Source organism: Sturnus vulgaris, chromosome 2, assembly GCF_052056855.1.
Source record: "Sturnus vulgaris isolate bStuVul1 chromosome 2, bStuVul1.hap1, whole genome shotgun sequence".
In the NCBI taxonomy this organism is placed as follows: domain Eukaryota; kingdom Metazoa; phylum Chordata; class Aves; order Passeriformes; family Sturnidae; genus Sturnus; species Sturnus vulgaris.
Window position 1 is genome coordinate 78624149 of NC_142244.1, and position 16229 is coordinate 78640377.

Consider the following 16229-nt stretch of genomic DNA (forward strand, 5'->3'; position numbering starts at 1 on the left):
AACTAAAATCTGATGGACCCTTTAAAAAATACAGACATAACAGATAAATGTTTGATTCTGCAGCCCTAACATGTTTTTTACAGCAAGTTAAGATCAATGCCCAGCACAAGTGAGTATGTCCTATATTATTTACACTTACTGTTTTGTGTACACACAAAAGGATGCAAGAAATCCAGTCTTTCAACTCGGTGTATATAAATACATATATCATTTGGAAGTCTCTGTATATCCCACTGAAAATTATGGCTTTGCCTTGCAAAACTGACAGATCCTTTAGTGGAAGGCTTACTGCAACACTGAATATGCTAACTTGAGATAAACAAACTGCAGAGACAAACTTAATTATCTCTTCTTCTAAAATTACCCGTTTTGCTGTTTCAATCAGAGAAGCCGCTTCAGTCTTGCCCACTTGTTGCACCATTTTGTAAAACAAGCTGTCTTGTTCTTGCAGCAGAATGTAAGGCTCACCATATTCTTTCAGTCTTCCCGCATCTAAAACCTGTTAAATCAGCAGAAACCAATGTATTAACATAAGAAAATTAAAAACTAAATGTTAAAGAGACTAGAAACCAAATGTAGGCGACTACAGGCAAGGGGGAAATGTATGCATTTTTAGTGCTAAGATGAATTTTGTACCCTGAAATTGAATTCTGTCCTCTTCAAACTAGTAAAGCGCTTTCTCAGTTTACAGACCTGTTGTACAATTTTAGAGTGCCCTACAGCCATTCCACCTATAGGAATCCAACATGAAGTTATGCAGAATATGGAAATACAATGTTTGTGCAGCCAACAAAGCAGATTATAAGATTCATTGTGTAAGAAGGAAACAAAGAGGTCCAAAATGGGCTCTGAAGTAAACAGCTGTGGGTAAAAACCACGCAATAACCACCAAGACAGTTAAGGGAGAATAAGTAGGTCTTTTGAATTAGAGGTGAAGATGTAATTAAAGAAAATGAGGGTGTTGCTGAAAAGATAAACAATTTCTTGCATCAGTTTTTGCCAACTATGTATTAGAAAGATATTTAAACCTGACCCTGTTCTTTCCACATAAAGAAAAGATCAGATGCCACCATGGACACAGGTACCCAAAAGCAGAGGGAGGAAAAAAGAACAACAGAGGAATTAAATAAGCATTAAGTCAATAATCCACAGAGACTACACACAGTCAAAAATATAGGAAAAAATTAAGAATAAACTGATAAACTGTTCTGAGACTAGTGACTTCATTTAAGGACTGCATGGCAGCAAACACTGAACTTATATTTTTAAAAGCCTTTACAGGATTAATTCAAAGAAATTTTAGGCTAGCATATATATTTTGATGTAAGACATCAAATTAATTGAAACAGACATTAAAACGAAAGAAGACACACAAATTGCAGGTAGAAGTTGTTGTCCACAGTTTTAGCAATCACAAATCTGATACAATTTTTAATGCACCAGAAGAAAACTAAAGGAAAATGGTTTATATTAATTTCCAGAAAGATATCTGGTGTAACTAAATAATTAGGCTACAAAGAACAAAGGTTTTCAAAAACCTGGACAGAAAACAAGAGATTGGAATTAAACAGTGCAGCTTTTTCTGTAGAAAGCTGAACAGGTAGGAACTGGTGGGAGCCATATTTTTCTGGTATAGGTGGTAGCTACTTATGTTAGTCATCAGAAAAAGGAGGTGTCAGAGAAGTGACAGACCTGCAAATGACACAAAAATGTGCAGGTAAGTCTAGACCAGAGGTTCAGATACACCTAACTAACCTAAGAGAATGAGAAACACAATAGCAGGGAAAAGCCAATATTGACAAATGCAATGCACTCAAATACTTAACCTGCTTAAAAATTAATGGTATTGACTCAAGAAAGAGATTTGGGTTTTAGTCTACAAGTTCAGTACTTTACACCATGAGTAGGGAGTAATGGAGTCTAAAATAAAGGAAGAGAATTTATGTGAGAAAACAATTTAGAAAATATTTTTGTTCTTATATAAATAAAAAACTGAATACATAGGCGTGCTATTGACAAAGATATTGCCACAACAAAAGGACTTCAAGGACTCATAACTCAAGCCATAATTGTGGTGGTACATACTTATGAGAAAAAAAGAAAGATCTAAAAAAATGGAGCTGTTGATTTCAGGAAAGAAATGAATAAAAGGTATTGTGAGGACAACTTCCAAAGTAATAAAAATAGTGTGCAAACTTCTGTTTGAAAGAAGAACCTCCAACAAGCTTGGAGAAAAATTCAGAGTCCTGTGAGGAAACTTTCAAATGTGTTCTTTGTCTTTACAGCTCCACAAAACCAAACATCCTGATGGCCAAGGGCCTGGCAGATCTCCAAGCAGCCTGGAACCCAGTAAATGACAAAACCAACAGGGAAGGGGCACAGCTGAGCTGAACCCTTTGCCTGCACTGGTGTGAAAATACAACACTGCCAAGATCACTGTTGACTTGACAATAGAGTCCCAGCACCAGGGAAAATGGACCCACTCCTTCCCTTCTAGTTCAATTAAGTACATATCATTTGAATGGAAAATAACTCAGACAACAAACAGCAGCATAATTACATCTCATTTTATGAACTGTATGCACAGAAACCTACATGAAGATATCTGCTATTTTCAAAAGCTCTTAACTTAGAGAACCCGGCCATATTATGAATTTCCTTTGCAAGTGATTTCCGGTATCATTTGGAATTGCAGCTGAAGAAAGTGCTCATAGAAAAATCTGAAATATTGGTAATATTGCACAGCACAACATACAGACACAGTTACATTTTAACAGATGCAGTATTTCACCCGCAGAAGTATGTTTGCACACATGCTGACTTTTCAAGGTACTTAGTCCTATGCCATTTACTCTGAATATTTAATGATTAATTATAAATATAATTTTATCACAATCTTTTTTTAAGCCACTGTATGTCACAGTTAAGGACAGCTTCCTAAAAATGCAATAAATTATCCTATACAATTCAACATTTTTTTAAATCAAGGTGCCACAGCATAGAACATCTCTGTTGCCTTTAAGTAAAGCTTTTTTCAGCATACAACTAGATTATGCAAGCACTTCTTAAGAAGGGAAACAAAAAGCATCTTCATGAAATGTATCTCTAAATATACTAGTAAAGAACTGCAATATACAAGTAGAGGGCTTTAAAAAATTATATTACTGCAGTATAGTAATTTTAACATTCATTTTGAGAATTTCTGAAACAAGCACAAATATAGACAATCTTTCCTCTCCAGAGAACCTGGAGAAAGGGAAAAAATTATTCTTCCTTGGCAAGTTTTAAGTAGCCAAGAAAAACGGACAGAGTGAGCAATTTCTGTCTGGGGAAACTCCATCCACATTTTAAACAAATCATTAACCTATTCACAGAGCTCTTCTTTGGGAGTAAAACCCAAACTTGTGTTATAAAGACAGACAGAACAGCCATAGGAAAAACAAGCTGTGTTACTTTTTAAAAAAATCTGAAATGAAAAATAAAGAATGAAACTGAACACACAATATCACTCCTACAAGTCAGGAACACTATAAACGCTGTTCACCAAGTAAAACCACTTTCTACTAACTGCTGTCATCTATGAGACAATGGAGAAAATTTAAGCTAGTTTACTTGGTAGCTATACATTTATATATTTATATATTTATTAAAAAGCTCTTAGACAAAGAGATAGGTACTCTTCTTTGAAGAAATGTGTGCTGATAAGATTTACATAAATAAATAGGTACTTTGGCTAAGGCTTTGCATACTCTTACTCACTGACTCCAAGCCAAATTAAAATCATTAGGACTTCAAAAAGCCAGCTAATCATTCAGGAAAAGTGGAATCTGGTGTTTACCAGCCACATATTTTCCGATCAACTTGCGGCACTTATCACTGCACAATACAAGGGAATCGAACCCAGATGTGTTCCAAGGCAGTTGTACCAGTGGAACTTGATACAGAAGAGTCAGAGAAGCTTGTAGCTGGCAAAATCAGATCAGCAGGGAGATTGTGGAGGACACACACAGGAGCACTTGACTCTGAATCAGACTTGAATTTCATCACAGACTTCAGTGCAGATACTGAGAGAGAGGGGTTTTCTGCAAATCACTAAACTTGTCAGCTCCTCGCTCTGACTCTTTGTAAAATACACAAAATAAAGACTTGATCATTCTGTGGGAGCTAACTGCCTGTGAAATATTTAGACAGCCCAGAGTGAAATAAAAGCAAACACAAAAGAGTTATATAAACCCAAAGTGTTCATATGTAAACCAGGACCAGATTCTCCACCCTATTGCACTGGCAGCTTCTTTTACCTTGCCTGCACTGTTCTTTCCTTTGTAGTACCATCTTTATGACTTCAACAGGATTTTCTCATATGAAAGCGTAATTCCAACAGTACAAAATTTACAAAACTGGCTGCTGGCAATCATACAAAAGAAAACATGCAGGAAAATTGCTGTTCAATGGAATTTTCTCACCTCCCCAAGTATGGTGAAAACATCTTTACTTATAGCTATCCAAATTAGCATTACTCAAGCAGCAATACAGCAACATGTTAAATTCAAACAGGGCTCAAATGATGTATTATTCTTGAGTAAAATCCTCACATGCCATCTAATTCTATTCCACCTAATGTTTCTGGTAGAAAAGAAACATTGAATAGTTTGAATAGTCTGGGGCAGTGACTGCTCATCTGAGCTATGATCTTTCCAGAAGGTTAAGAACCATACTGGTAGAAGGCAACATAGTTTGGAACAGCGCTTTGTTTGATATTTGGGGCACAGAATAACACAGAAAGGGGATGATTAAAATATGACAGGGAAGGACAGAGAAACACAAAAGAAGTATTTGATCTTGACCTGCAATATCAAACATGAGAAGATTATTAGCCATTTAAATGTGCTTATGTTAAATCTAACTAGCACAGGAGTATTTGCCTATGCCACAAAAATGTTGCTGAACTAAATTTGGGTAAGATTTGAGCACTACATTTTGCCTCAGCTGTAACCTACCAGGGGTTTCTATCCCCACTTTGCCTAGGTCCCTCCCTAAACCCCCAAACTGCATTATTTCAATCCCACAGCTTCATAATTTAATGTATTAACCAAGACAAAAAAGCAGGGGAAGGAAGACAAAAAGTAAAACATAAAATGGTGAAAAATGAGTCAGGAAATCCATGTCACCATGAAAAGAGAAAAACAAAGCAACAAACAATGAGGATACTATGTCAAGATAGTTGAGTTTCCAGCAGAAACCTAGGCAGCAGAGCCAGGAGAACACCTTTCCTCCTTGATGATTCCTCAAATAATCCATATTGTTCTGTTGCACAGGACTTTGGAGAAGCCAACACTCATTTTGTAAGTGAATTTTACAATCTTCTTTGTCGATTAATATATGCAAAATAAGTGTCATTAACCACAGAGAGAGAAAGAACAAGGGCCTTTTAAAACGCTGTAACAAACACCATGTACTTACAGCTATCCATAGACACAAAAAACAAAGTTCTAAATCCTGTGTTTTCTAACTTTCAGCACAAAAGCAGACAAACCAAGAGAACAATAGTTATAAAACATTCTGAGGAAAAAAACAATCCAAGGTTGGAAGTGTTCAGCAACAGAGGAGGGGGGCAAGGGAATATATTTCAATTATTATTGAGGAAGGACTAGTATTCTTATTCACGTTCATATTCACCATTAAGCCAGAGGGGAAACGGGACATTTAAGAGTTGATCATAAATGTTTTTATTTCCTATTCAAAAGGAAAATAATTCAAGGAAATTATCTCCTTGGGAATACATCTGATTTAATTTAGACTTGGAGAAGACATCACCAAACAAAAAAATCATTATTAAAGTTCAAAACTCTGCTAGGAGTACAACTTTGAACAATGTTTTCCTCAGAGAGCATACATCAAGATGATCTTCAATAAAGTCCTGGGAAGAGGAGAATATTCAGGAGATGCTTCTGGTTACATCATATTAAAAGAAATATATTCGCCCAAGACAATACATAGCTTTGTGGGAAAGAGTCAACAGCCTGTACTCCAGTTGGCATTAAGTTCAGATGCAAGCATGTTCTGTCTCTTCTGTCTCATCATGGTTTGTCAAAACAGATCAGAAACATGCACATACTTCTCTGAAGAATCATTTATAAATATCAACCTATCTAAACATGTTTGTGAACATTGAAGCACATTGAGAAGGCTGCAAATATAACTCAGAAACCATTTTAAGAGGGTTTTTTTCTTTTCTTTTGAAAGTTTCCTCTCTTTTTTTAAGTTTTAGGTGGTGGAGCTTTGGTTGGTTATTTTTGGGGTTTTTTTTTTGTTTTTTTAAGCCTTCAGGTTTATTCAAAGCATTCCTCATGCTCCTTCAGGGTTCCTACACAAATTATCTGCCAGTAACTCCAGAAAAAGTTAGTGCCAATGTATATTTCATGTATCATGTACATGAACAGGGCAGAGCAGACCTGGGAATTTACCTTCTTATATTCTGAATTATTATTTTCAGGTTTTCCAAATAACTCACCTCAGCAGAGTTTAACTTTGCTGTAACAGTGCCAGATTTGCCATTGGTCACTGGGATTTGACATGTACCCCCTAATCCCCTGCTTCATAGAATAGACAACTTTAGACATCTTGTTCTGTAATCAGAAATAGTGGATTTCTTTAAAATGAAATTATTCTTCAGCTGTAACTTAGGGGAAATTGAGCATGCAGCACTGCCTGGTAAATTGGTTCACGCAGGTTTTCTTTAGGCTTCTTGCAGAGATTAAAAAAATCTACCTTCTTTTCTTCCAACTGATGGCATGCCACTGTAAGCTGGATGGAATGTCGTGGGGAAAAAATACCAATGACATATGTAGTAATGAGACTTATTCTACTGATAATCACTCGATATGAACTCCTTCTGTGTCTCGTTGAAGAAGTCTGTTAACCAGACACTTCACATGTCTCTTGTATTGCAGTTTCCTCACCTCCAAACATCTGATATACCAGTGTAAGTTCAACCCTTGCTTCAGAGGATATGAAGAGGCCTGGTGCCAGTGTTTTACCAACAGCTGACAAAAAACAAGTATGTGCTGACAAAACTCTCCCTTGGTCAATCACTAATGACTGCTTCCACCACTGTAAAGCCACATTTCTCAACTGGGATTGCAGAATGGCTCAAATGGGGCCCTGAAGTGATATGAGATATACTTCATTTTAAGAAATCCTACTCTTTAATAAGGCTATTGAAGGTCTTAGAAAGGTAGATAAGCTACAAGGATATTATACTTTTCAAGAGGCTAAGGAATATTGTTGCAGATGACTGAGCATGTCTCCTGGTTTTATCAGTTTCTGATGACAATGAACTTGTGGCTCAGTTGCCATGCAGAGAGTTTCACCTTATCAGAAACTCTCTGCTCAGGGCATCAACCACCAGCATGACCTGTGCTAATTTGCTTTGAAACAGTAATACAGTATTTCTGAGCAAGCAAAAATCATTCTCTAAAGATGGGTTAGTATTTCTAGTACAGCCTAGATTCCATATCACTGTCTTTAAATAAACATGGTATAACCATCCTGGTTCTTACATTGATGGAAACACATTCACACACAAATGCCTGACAGAACAAGAGATTAAGGTTCATCAAACATTGGCTTCACTTCCTGCAGAAATTCAAATTCAAATGCTTCGTTTGAGTATTTTCTGCTGAAGTACTGCCTCAATAATTAGTTGTTTCATTTAGGCAAAAAAAGAATCTTGCTGGGCAGCCCTCTTGAAATGGGAGCAGCTTTTAAGAACTAAATGTTTTAGAAAAGTGTGACTTAAGACTGGCAAAGAGAATTAAGAACTCTAGTGTATTTTCAGGCTCTTAGGGATTTTGACTTGGTTTTAGAGGCAAATAGGCCAGGTGTGATATTTACAACTGTCCCAGACACTGTTTCAGCTGACAAGACTCACTCTGACACAAGACCATGGCACATAGCTCAGTATCTTATGCAAAACCGGGCCTAAACAGCAATATAGAATCTTCTCTTAGTGGTAAAGATGCATGTATTACTCAGCTTTGAAAGCAATGTCTTCACTGCTGATATTCGTGGAATTCAATAAATTCCAAGAAAGAAAACGGAAGGATCTTGTTTTCTCTTCTAGTTTGGTAAACATCAATCCAGTTCAAGAAGATCTGGGAACTGTGGAAACTGCCTTTGTTCAGAATCAAAACAAAATTGACCATCTCTGAAAAATCATTTGCTAAATGCTCAGCTTTTGTAGAAACTCTGGAAGTCTTGAGTTAACAAAAGAAAGGAGAAACCTAATGGTTTCCACACCCTCTGCTCTCCATGCAGGTCCCCTTCTATGAGTATCCTTCATATTCTTGTCTTCACATTTCCTTACTCAGGAGACTTTGGTCCCAGAACTCAGTGGGGATCTTTCTTAGGTTGAATAAAAACAAGGATGAATTTAGTTCTAATATTCCTTAGGCCATATCTTCAAGACAGAGGCTGAGTCAAAAAAAGGACTTTTATTAGGGTTTGTTCCTTTTGAATAATGACGGCAGGTGCCCCAGTATGAATATAGCAATTTTACTGCAGATTACTGGATTCAGACCCACAAGGTACTTTGAGGTTTTTGTGAAGAATTAGATGCTTAGTTGCAAAAATTCGGCATACATTCTAGTTACTATAATCCATTAAGCTCCTTTTACATTCTTTAACAGGACAGACTTCAATAGCACAACCATAATATCCAGTAATACTCCAGAATCTGGGCTAAAAAAAGGTCAAATCCCCTTCCACCTTTCTGTTACAGAATGAAAAAGAAATACCCTTTTTATACCCATCCAGTTGTCTTGCTTTAGAATTCTGAAGGAAGTAATAATTAGTTCTTATTTTCAAACATTTTCATATTCTATCATATCAGGCTCCAGGAATATTTATGATCTCATCAACTGACCTCTCTCAGACATCCTGAGCACTTGAGGGCCAGTGTCTAACAGTGGGCAGTTCTCCACCAAGGGAACACTTTGACATGGACACTCTGAAGACCAGAGAGTCACCACCAATGGTGGGACATGGCTTTCACAAAGAACTGTTCTACAACCAGGATTGCATATTCTGTGTCTTTACATAATACCCCCTAAGCAGAATGTCAAGATTTGCTGTAGAACACATTCATTTTCCAGGAGTGATATTTAAATAAGTGGAAAAGAAAGCCACCTAAAGAAGTGTCAACAGACCATAGCTTTTCTGACTTTAACTCAGTATTATTAATTGAAGTGTACCACCACTTCTCTCCTGCATTCTCCACATCTCCATCTAAAGCTGGGACACTGCAGTTAAAGCTCACATGAAGGTATCCAGTAGGACAGATGGGGTTTTCCCACTGCTACAAGACCTCTGCCTCTCACTGAGCCGCAGATTCAGACTCTCTTACACTATCCTCTGATGACACTTACACTTCTGGCAATCCAATTCTTCAATAAGGAGGGCTTAACCTGACTGCCCTAGGTACACAGAGGACATGATGTTTTTCTGTGAATGGTGAGCATTGCATCCAGACCTCTTCAGACAGAGCACAGATTTCTGCGCTTCCTGGAAGAATGCTGTCATCCCCATGGCAAGGAAGAGCAGTATGGCCATCATCATCATCATCATGTTCACTTAGATGTCTATCACCACTGTCCCATCTCCATCTAAATGGATGAAGGATATTAATGTGCAATACTGGGTCAGATATCAGAACTCCAGAGAGAGACAAGTGCTCAGACCTTGTCTGCTGCACAGCATTTTCTATCTAGCTGTAGGTGACACCCTTTTCACCACACACCACGCTGCCCGGCTCTCTCTCTTTGATTCCGAGATGTTTATACTTACTCTTGGTGGACTGATTGCTCTGCTGCTGAAGTTAGACATCTACAGTGCAGGAAACACAGTTCCTGATTTATGAGGCCCAGATGTTCCACCATGGCAAGCACAACATCAGAAAAATGAGAATAACCAAATGAGGGAGGTGTACCGGAAAGACGTGGGAAGTAGGGAGGCTTATCAGAAAGATGTGGGAAGTTATTTTCTATTGACCAAAAAAAACAACTCAGGTCTGGCTGTGAAGTGCATTGTATTGTTACCCTGAATATTAGTCATTTCAGAATGTAACCACAACAGGTTTTCCCATAAATAAATCAAATCTCTTCCCATGATTCTCTCATCAAAAACTTCCTATTTGAATGACAGTTTTTAATTACTAGATCAAGTTCTGCTTGCATAAAGAGTTTCCATTTCAAAGAAGTATTGCACTGATATGAAAACTCTCTGGAGAAACATCCTTGCCATTGAAAAATGCACAAGTTTTGACTCTGTGGCTTTCCTCTGGAGAGGCCACGGCATAGTATATACAGCAAACAACTCCATCAGGTTCTTGCCAGATGCATATACTTTATTTGCTAGTGAACCACTATGTCCCTGGGTGAGCCTCAATTTCTGTACACTTCTGTTTTCTCCTCTGTAAAAACAGAGTTTCTAAAAAGCATTTCTCAACCTGGAGAAGGATGCAGAGAGGAGAGGGAGGAATAGGTGACAGGGATTTTATAAGATCCTCCTGTAAGTTTTGGGAGTGGTGCCCATTGGCTGCCACAAGCTGCAGATGTAGTTTACATAAAGGGCCTTTGCCCTCTATGGTGAGGGCAGGACAGGAAGCAGCCCTTGAGGTGGTGGGGAAGCTACAAGGAATGAGAGATCAGTGAAGCAAGCCTGAACTGGGCTTCTGCCAGGATTTGCCATGACAGAAAAGGTAACTGCAGTTTTAATCCTACCTTCCCCTTCTGCCAAGCAGCAGAGTGCCTGCCTCTGCAAAAGAGCTAAAATGGGTACTGCTAGCACCTGATGGGAAGAACTACAACTTGGCTTCTCAAAGTAATAAAGGAAAAGGAATGAGAAAGTGTCCTATTAGATGCTGGAGCAGCACAGAGGGAAGAAAAAAAAAAGGAGCTTGAAAACCGCTGGATTATAATTTTATGGTAGTATTATTTGATGGGCTGACTTAACAAGTCTTTCCAACTTTGGTTCCAAAGATTGTATGGATACTTCCCTATCTCACCCAGGTGTTTGAAGTTTAATTAATTAATGTTTATAAAGAGCGTTACAATTTCCAGATGAAAGGTCCTATGCAAGTGCAATGTAGTATTACTCATTGAGGCGACTGGGTTAGAGAGTATCACGTTACACAATACAGCTCTTCCCTCAATGATTTTAAGCGTTTGAAGTTCTGATAAAATGTGTTTATCACTAAGACAGATATAATGGAAATACTCTTAAGGCGTGACCTGGATTATGAAAGCAGAGGTATGGTTTTGGGAATGGAACAAACGAGAATTAAAACAACTCCTGAGGCCAGATTTGTCTACAGCTGTATAAAATATATTCTGTTCTTCCTTTTTTCCCTCCTTGAGTAGGCTTTTCTTCTCTTCTAAAATAGAACCGGTTATTACGACGGGTGTGAGCAGACATGCAACAGTTCACGTTCAGTTCCTATTTCCATACTCATTCAACTTGACATTTTCTCATGACTTTCTCAAAATTATTTTCTATTTTTTTTTTAATGTTTGAATTAACCCTAAAGGCGAACAGTTTCTTTTTGGAAAATTCTGCTTTAACCACTAATTAAATGGAATTAAAACCAAAACTCAAGGACCATGTCAAGCTGGAGACTGCAGCCAGCACACTTAAGATATGATGACCAGTTTTGATCCCCTCAGTACAAGAAAAAGCAAGGTAATTTTGAGCAAACTTGAAAAGGGTTTAGCAGGGTGGTCAGTGAAATGGAGCACCTATGAGGAGAGGCTGATGGAACAGAGCGTGTTCACCCTGGAGAACTGATGGCTTCAGGGGACTTAACAACAACCTTCCCATATCTACAAAGAAGTTACTGAGAAGACAGAAGGCTCTTTAGTGAGATACACAGTGGGAAAGCAAGACACAATTGCCATAAAAAGAAGAAAGGCTTTCACTGGATATAAGGAGAAAAAAGATTTCAATCTTAATTATTGTAGATAATTAAGCATTGGAGCAGGTAACCTAGAGACTGTGGAATTTCAGTTTCTCAAAGTTTTCAAGACTCAAATGGAAAAAATCCTGAGCAACCTGATGTGAAATTAGTGCTGACTCTGCTTTGAGCAGGAGGTTCCTTTCAATCTGACTCAAAAGGAAGGGAAGAAAGCCGTAGGTGATGTCCACTTGTTCAGGAATGGGCTTGAACATTTGTGATTTATTTAAGAGAGCTGAACAAGTTTGCTCAAAAATTGTTTGAAAAATAACTTTCTCATAATTTGTCAAAAGACAATTGTAAATATTTCGACTGCCAGGTTCTATCTTTGTTCTTCCTCCATTTTCTAAAAAAACCTGTCATGATAGCAAATAACAGAGATTTGGGATGGCTTATAAATAAGACATTATTGCACCTAGAGTTCTCAATTAAAGGAAAAACAAAACCAGGAGTTTTAATAATACCGGGTAAATTAATAAAAATGCACTTTCCTTGTGCAATTCTGACTCTTGAAAAAGAATCTGCATCAAGTTAAATTTGTGAATTACTAAAACATATCATTGACTAACCAAATTATAGAATGCACTAAAAACTTTCTTTACCAAGTCTTCTCAATTTTTGTGATACTGAAGTAAATAATTAATTTTCCATTAATGCCGATATTATTAATTGCCTTTATTAATTAATAGCTAGTCTTCTGAGGAATATTCTTGTTCTTGGCATTTTTAACACGTTTTTCTTCCAAAATTCTGCTTTATTTCCTCTAGGAGTTAATTACTTGATTTACTCGGATATGTAAAGTGTAACAGATGCACACCTGCCAAAACTCTGATCATTCTAAATATGAGATGGCAATTCTGATTTGCCCCTAAACAGGATCAATAACTGAGTAAGGACGTCAAGAAAACAGGATTGTTACGAAAATACAAGTCAGCTTCCTCCTTGTTTTTATCAGGCTTCTCACCCCCCTCTCTCCCCTAGTTCACAGAAATCTGTAAGATCAAAATGGAGCAATGCAAAATGATGAAAAATATTTAAAAGTTAGTACTGACTGCAGACTCAAAGACACATCTTGCAAATCTCTTTCTTAATACTCTAAAGAGGCCAAAAGCATTAAAGCCTATTAGAAAATTAGGAAACTAGAAATCTTAATAGTGACTAAACTGAAACAACGTAAGGATAAGAATAATGTAGAGACACTTAAAATGCAATAGACTAGCTATGTACTTGGCAATTATCCTGAGTAGTTTGGGGAAAAGGGTGATTTTTATGCTTTGCTCCAATAATTTTTGGCAAAAAAAGTAAATAACACATTTTGTTTTCGTTGCAACTTCATGACATTAAAGGTAAAACTAGGAAAATATCTTTATGGAGAGAGCATTCTATGCCTAACATGTTAATGGTAGTTAATGAACCAAAACCCACAGAAATCCCTTTGGACAGCTAACAAACACACACAGCTATTAATTAGGTCACAGTTGTTTCCTCACAAATCTTTTGTTCATTTCAGTTGTAGAAAACACCAACATATCCATTAGACCTGTGGGGAGGTATTCACCAGAGAAGAAAATATTTATTTATTATACATTAAATGCTTGCAATTACATGACTACTTATGGCAGTTCTGCTGGTTTCTCTCCTTGTAAGTAAACTATAATCACTGAGCTCACGACCTATTCTACTCCTCAGAACACCACTTACCTCAGCAGATGGAATTGTTTAATATTGTGTACTTCAGGCACCCACTGTAACTCAGTCAAAGATTTTAAAATATTTTGAGCATCCGGAAAAAAAAAAACCAACAAACCAACCCATGGAAAAAATTATCATGTTTCACTTCCATAAACAAAAGTTGAGAGGTATTCTTTAAGGTTACCACAAAGAGGTGAAGGTTAATTTCTGCTTGAAGCCCAGTTAAATTTGAGTTCCACTTAGGAACGCAGTTTGCCCTCTATGCCAGTTATTTCATTAAGCGGCTGTGAAGATGTTTGCAAAGGGCTCACGTTCTTATTGCAGAAAATTATAAAACTGCAGGCTGCACATCTTGCCAAGGACACAAACCAGGTGGATTTCCTGAGAGCCATGGGAACACCACTGCCTTTATGAAAATAGTCAGCAAGTATTTCTTAATTTCTACGCATGTGCAATGTGCTGTGGGGCAGACAAGGTGGCAGAGAGGGTATAACAGTCCTCTGCTGGGAGCAAAGATGGCAGAGGCTGCTGCATTGATAGTGCTTCATCTTCTCTGTTTGAACCTTGCTTTGGAAAGCTGGCCATGTTCATTACCTCACCAGTCTAGTCCGACTTCTCTCATCACTACCTTTGCCCCAGGGCAGCTGCTGTCTCCTTACCTCCATGTTTCCTGCCCCAGAACCTCCACCACTTCCCCCTCACACATCCCACACCAACTGTTGTCACTGCCTCCCTCGGCCCACCGAGACTGCATTAATACACCTGACTGAACCCAGGTGACTGCCCAGAACCTCATGGGTGTGACTTCACAGGCTCCCAGTACTGGCAGAGCTTATTTGCTCAGGTCTCCTGCTGCACCTCACCTGCAGTGGGTTCACGCCTTGCAGGATGGAAAGCACAAGGCTAGAGAAAGCAAGAATTCTTTCTAGGTCATTACATCTACAGTTTTATGAGTTGTGAGTTACAGTAGCTAGGATAATGAGGTTAATTTGGATAAGCCTAACATATGACTTACACTCCTACCCACTTTTGGATCAAAATTAAGAAGAGTCAATAACATATTCTTCAGGAAAAAAAAAAAAAAAAAAAAGTGAAGCAGTTAACTGTCTTACCATAATCCTATCACTGTCAATAATGGTGTTCAAGCGGTGTGCAATGGTCAGCACTGTGCAGTGAGCAAAGGTTTCACGGATCGTCTTTTGAATGAACTCATCTGTTCTGAAACACAGCAAGAGCAATGCAGACAAAAATAAGACCTTGGCATGGATAACTGAATGGCAGGCAGGTTTTATGACTTCATCAAACAGGACTGGATAGAAGGAAATATGCTTATAAAGTTATTACTGTGCTTCTTCCTCTTGTTATACCAGATGACTTGGAGGCATAGTGTGAAACTTACTCCAAAATCTACCCTTCCATAGCTGATAAGAAAAGGATTTCTTCTTGTAAGTAGAGCAATAGGCTTCATTTCAGGAGATTAATTTCTCAGACTTCAATTACAGAAAAGGTAAAATTCTGTAGATTCAGATAGTTCTACTAATTTCTACATCAAAAAAGCATTGTTATTCGCTTTCAAGATTTAGTTTGTGCAAGCAGTGAAGAAAAGTTGGTGCAAGTAAATATCCTTCATTGCAAATCATCTGAAGAACAAACATAAGACAGCCTAGAACTAAGGTTCTTGATAACAAATGCAGAAGAAGATTAATTAGAGGAGATGGCTGGTAACCTACAATAGTACTGGAATAGCTCAAGAACTTGAAAACTGAAAAAACTCAATACTTGGCATACTCTGTAAATCAAAAGCATTAACTGGAACACACAACCTAAGGAAAGAGATAGAAGATTTGAAGTTAAGAGTGAGCCTACTGTATGAATTAATCACCTAAGAAAAGGACAGCAGAAGGAAACATAAGACTTGTAAAGAATGAAAACTAAGCTAGAGCACAGACACTGAAGTACAGGGCTGAAGTGAAAACTGTCATAGATAAAGCTGAGAACTGTGAAAAGGTAATAAAATTACTGATAGGTAGTTAAGACATGAGAATGATCTTTAGCCATATAAGTGAGCATTAAGGCAAAAGATAGGCAATACAAACTGGAGTTTATTGAAGTAACTAACTGTACAAGAGAAGCATTGACACCACCTAACTTAGAAGACACCAGTCAGGCTTGTATGTGGAGATCTCTACAGCCCTCTCTTAAATCAGTGAAAGGGAAGAGGCATGGCTGGAAGGTGAATCTGAGAACCTGGATTAGGCAGCCATCCAGTGATGAATGCCCTCTAGAGGCACCTGACAGCCCACACTGCACAGGTAGCCTTGGGTCCCACCAGCCAGGCCTTATGAGTACTCACATATGAGTACTCACCAGCCTTCAAAAAAAAACCCTCAAAAGACACATGGCAACAATGGAGAAAAAGGAGCAGAAGCCAAAATTCTCATCCAAGATTGAAGGATGACACAGAGAACTCAAAATGTACTGGCGTTAGTTGAACCAGGGAAGCTCCAGCCTGGAAGTCAGGCACTTGAAG

General features: G+C 37.9%; 1 protein-coding gene across 2 annotated transcripts in view; it reads right to left on the reverse strand.

Annotated features, from left to right (window-relative positions):
* Positions 1-16229, reverse strand: part of ABCC4 (ATP binding cassette subfamily C member 4 (PEL blood group)) — a 141555-nt gene that overhangs the window by 8859 nt on the left and 116467 nt on the right. Inside the window, exons 29-30 of one of the 2 annotated variants that reach the window (XM_014881347.2) lie at positions 14812-14917; positions 365-499 (exon numbers count right to left, since the gene is read on the reverse strand). In XM_014881347.2, the coding sequence (XP_014736833.1) occupies positions 365-499; positions 14812-14917 (241 nt within the window). Of the gene's footprint in view, positions 1-364; positions 500-14811; positions 14918-16229 lie in introns of those variants that run through there. The other variant, XM_088159824.1, reaches the window with a different exon arrangement.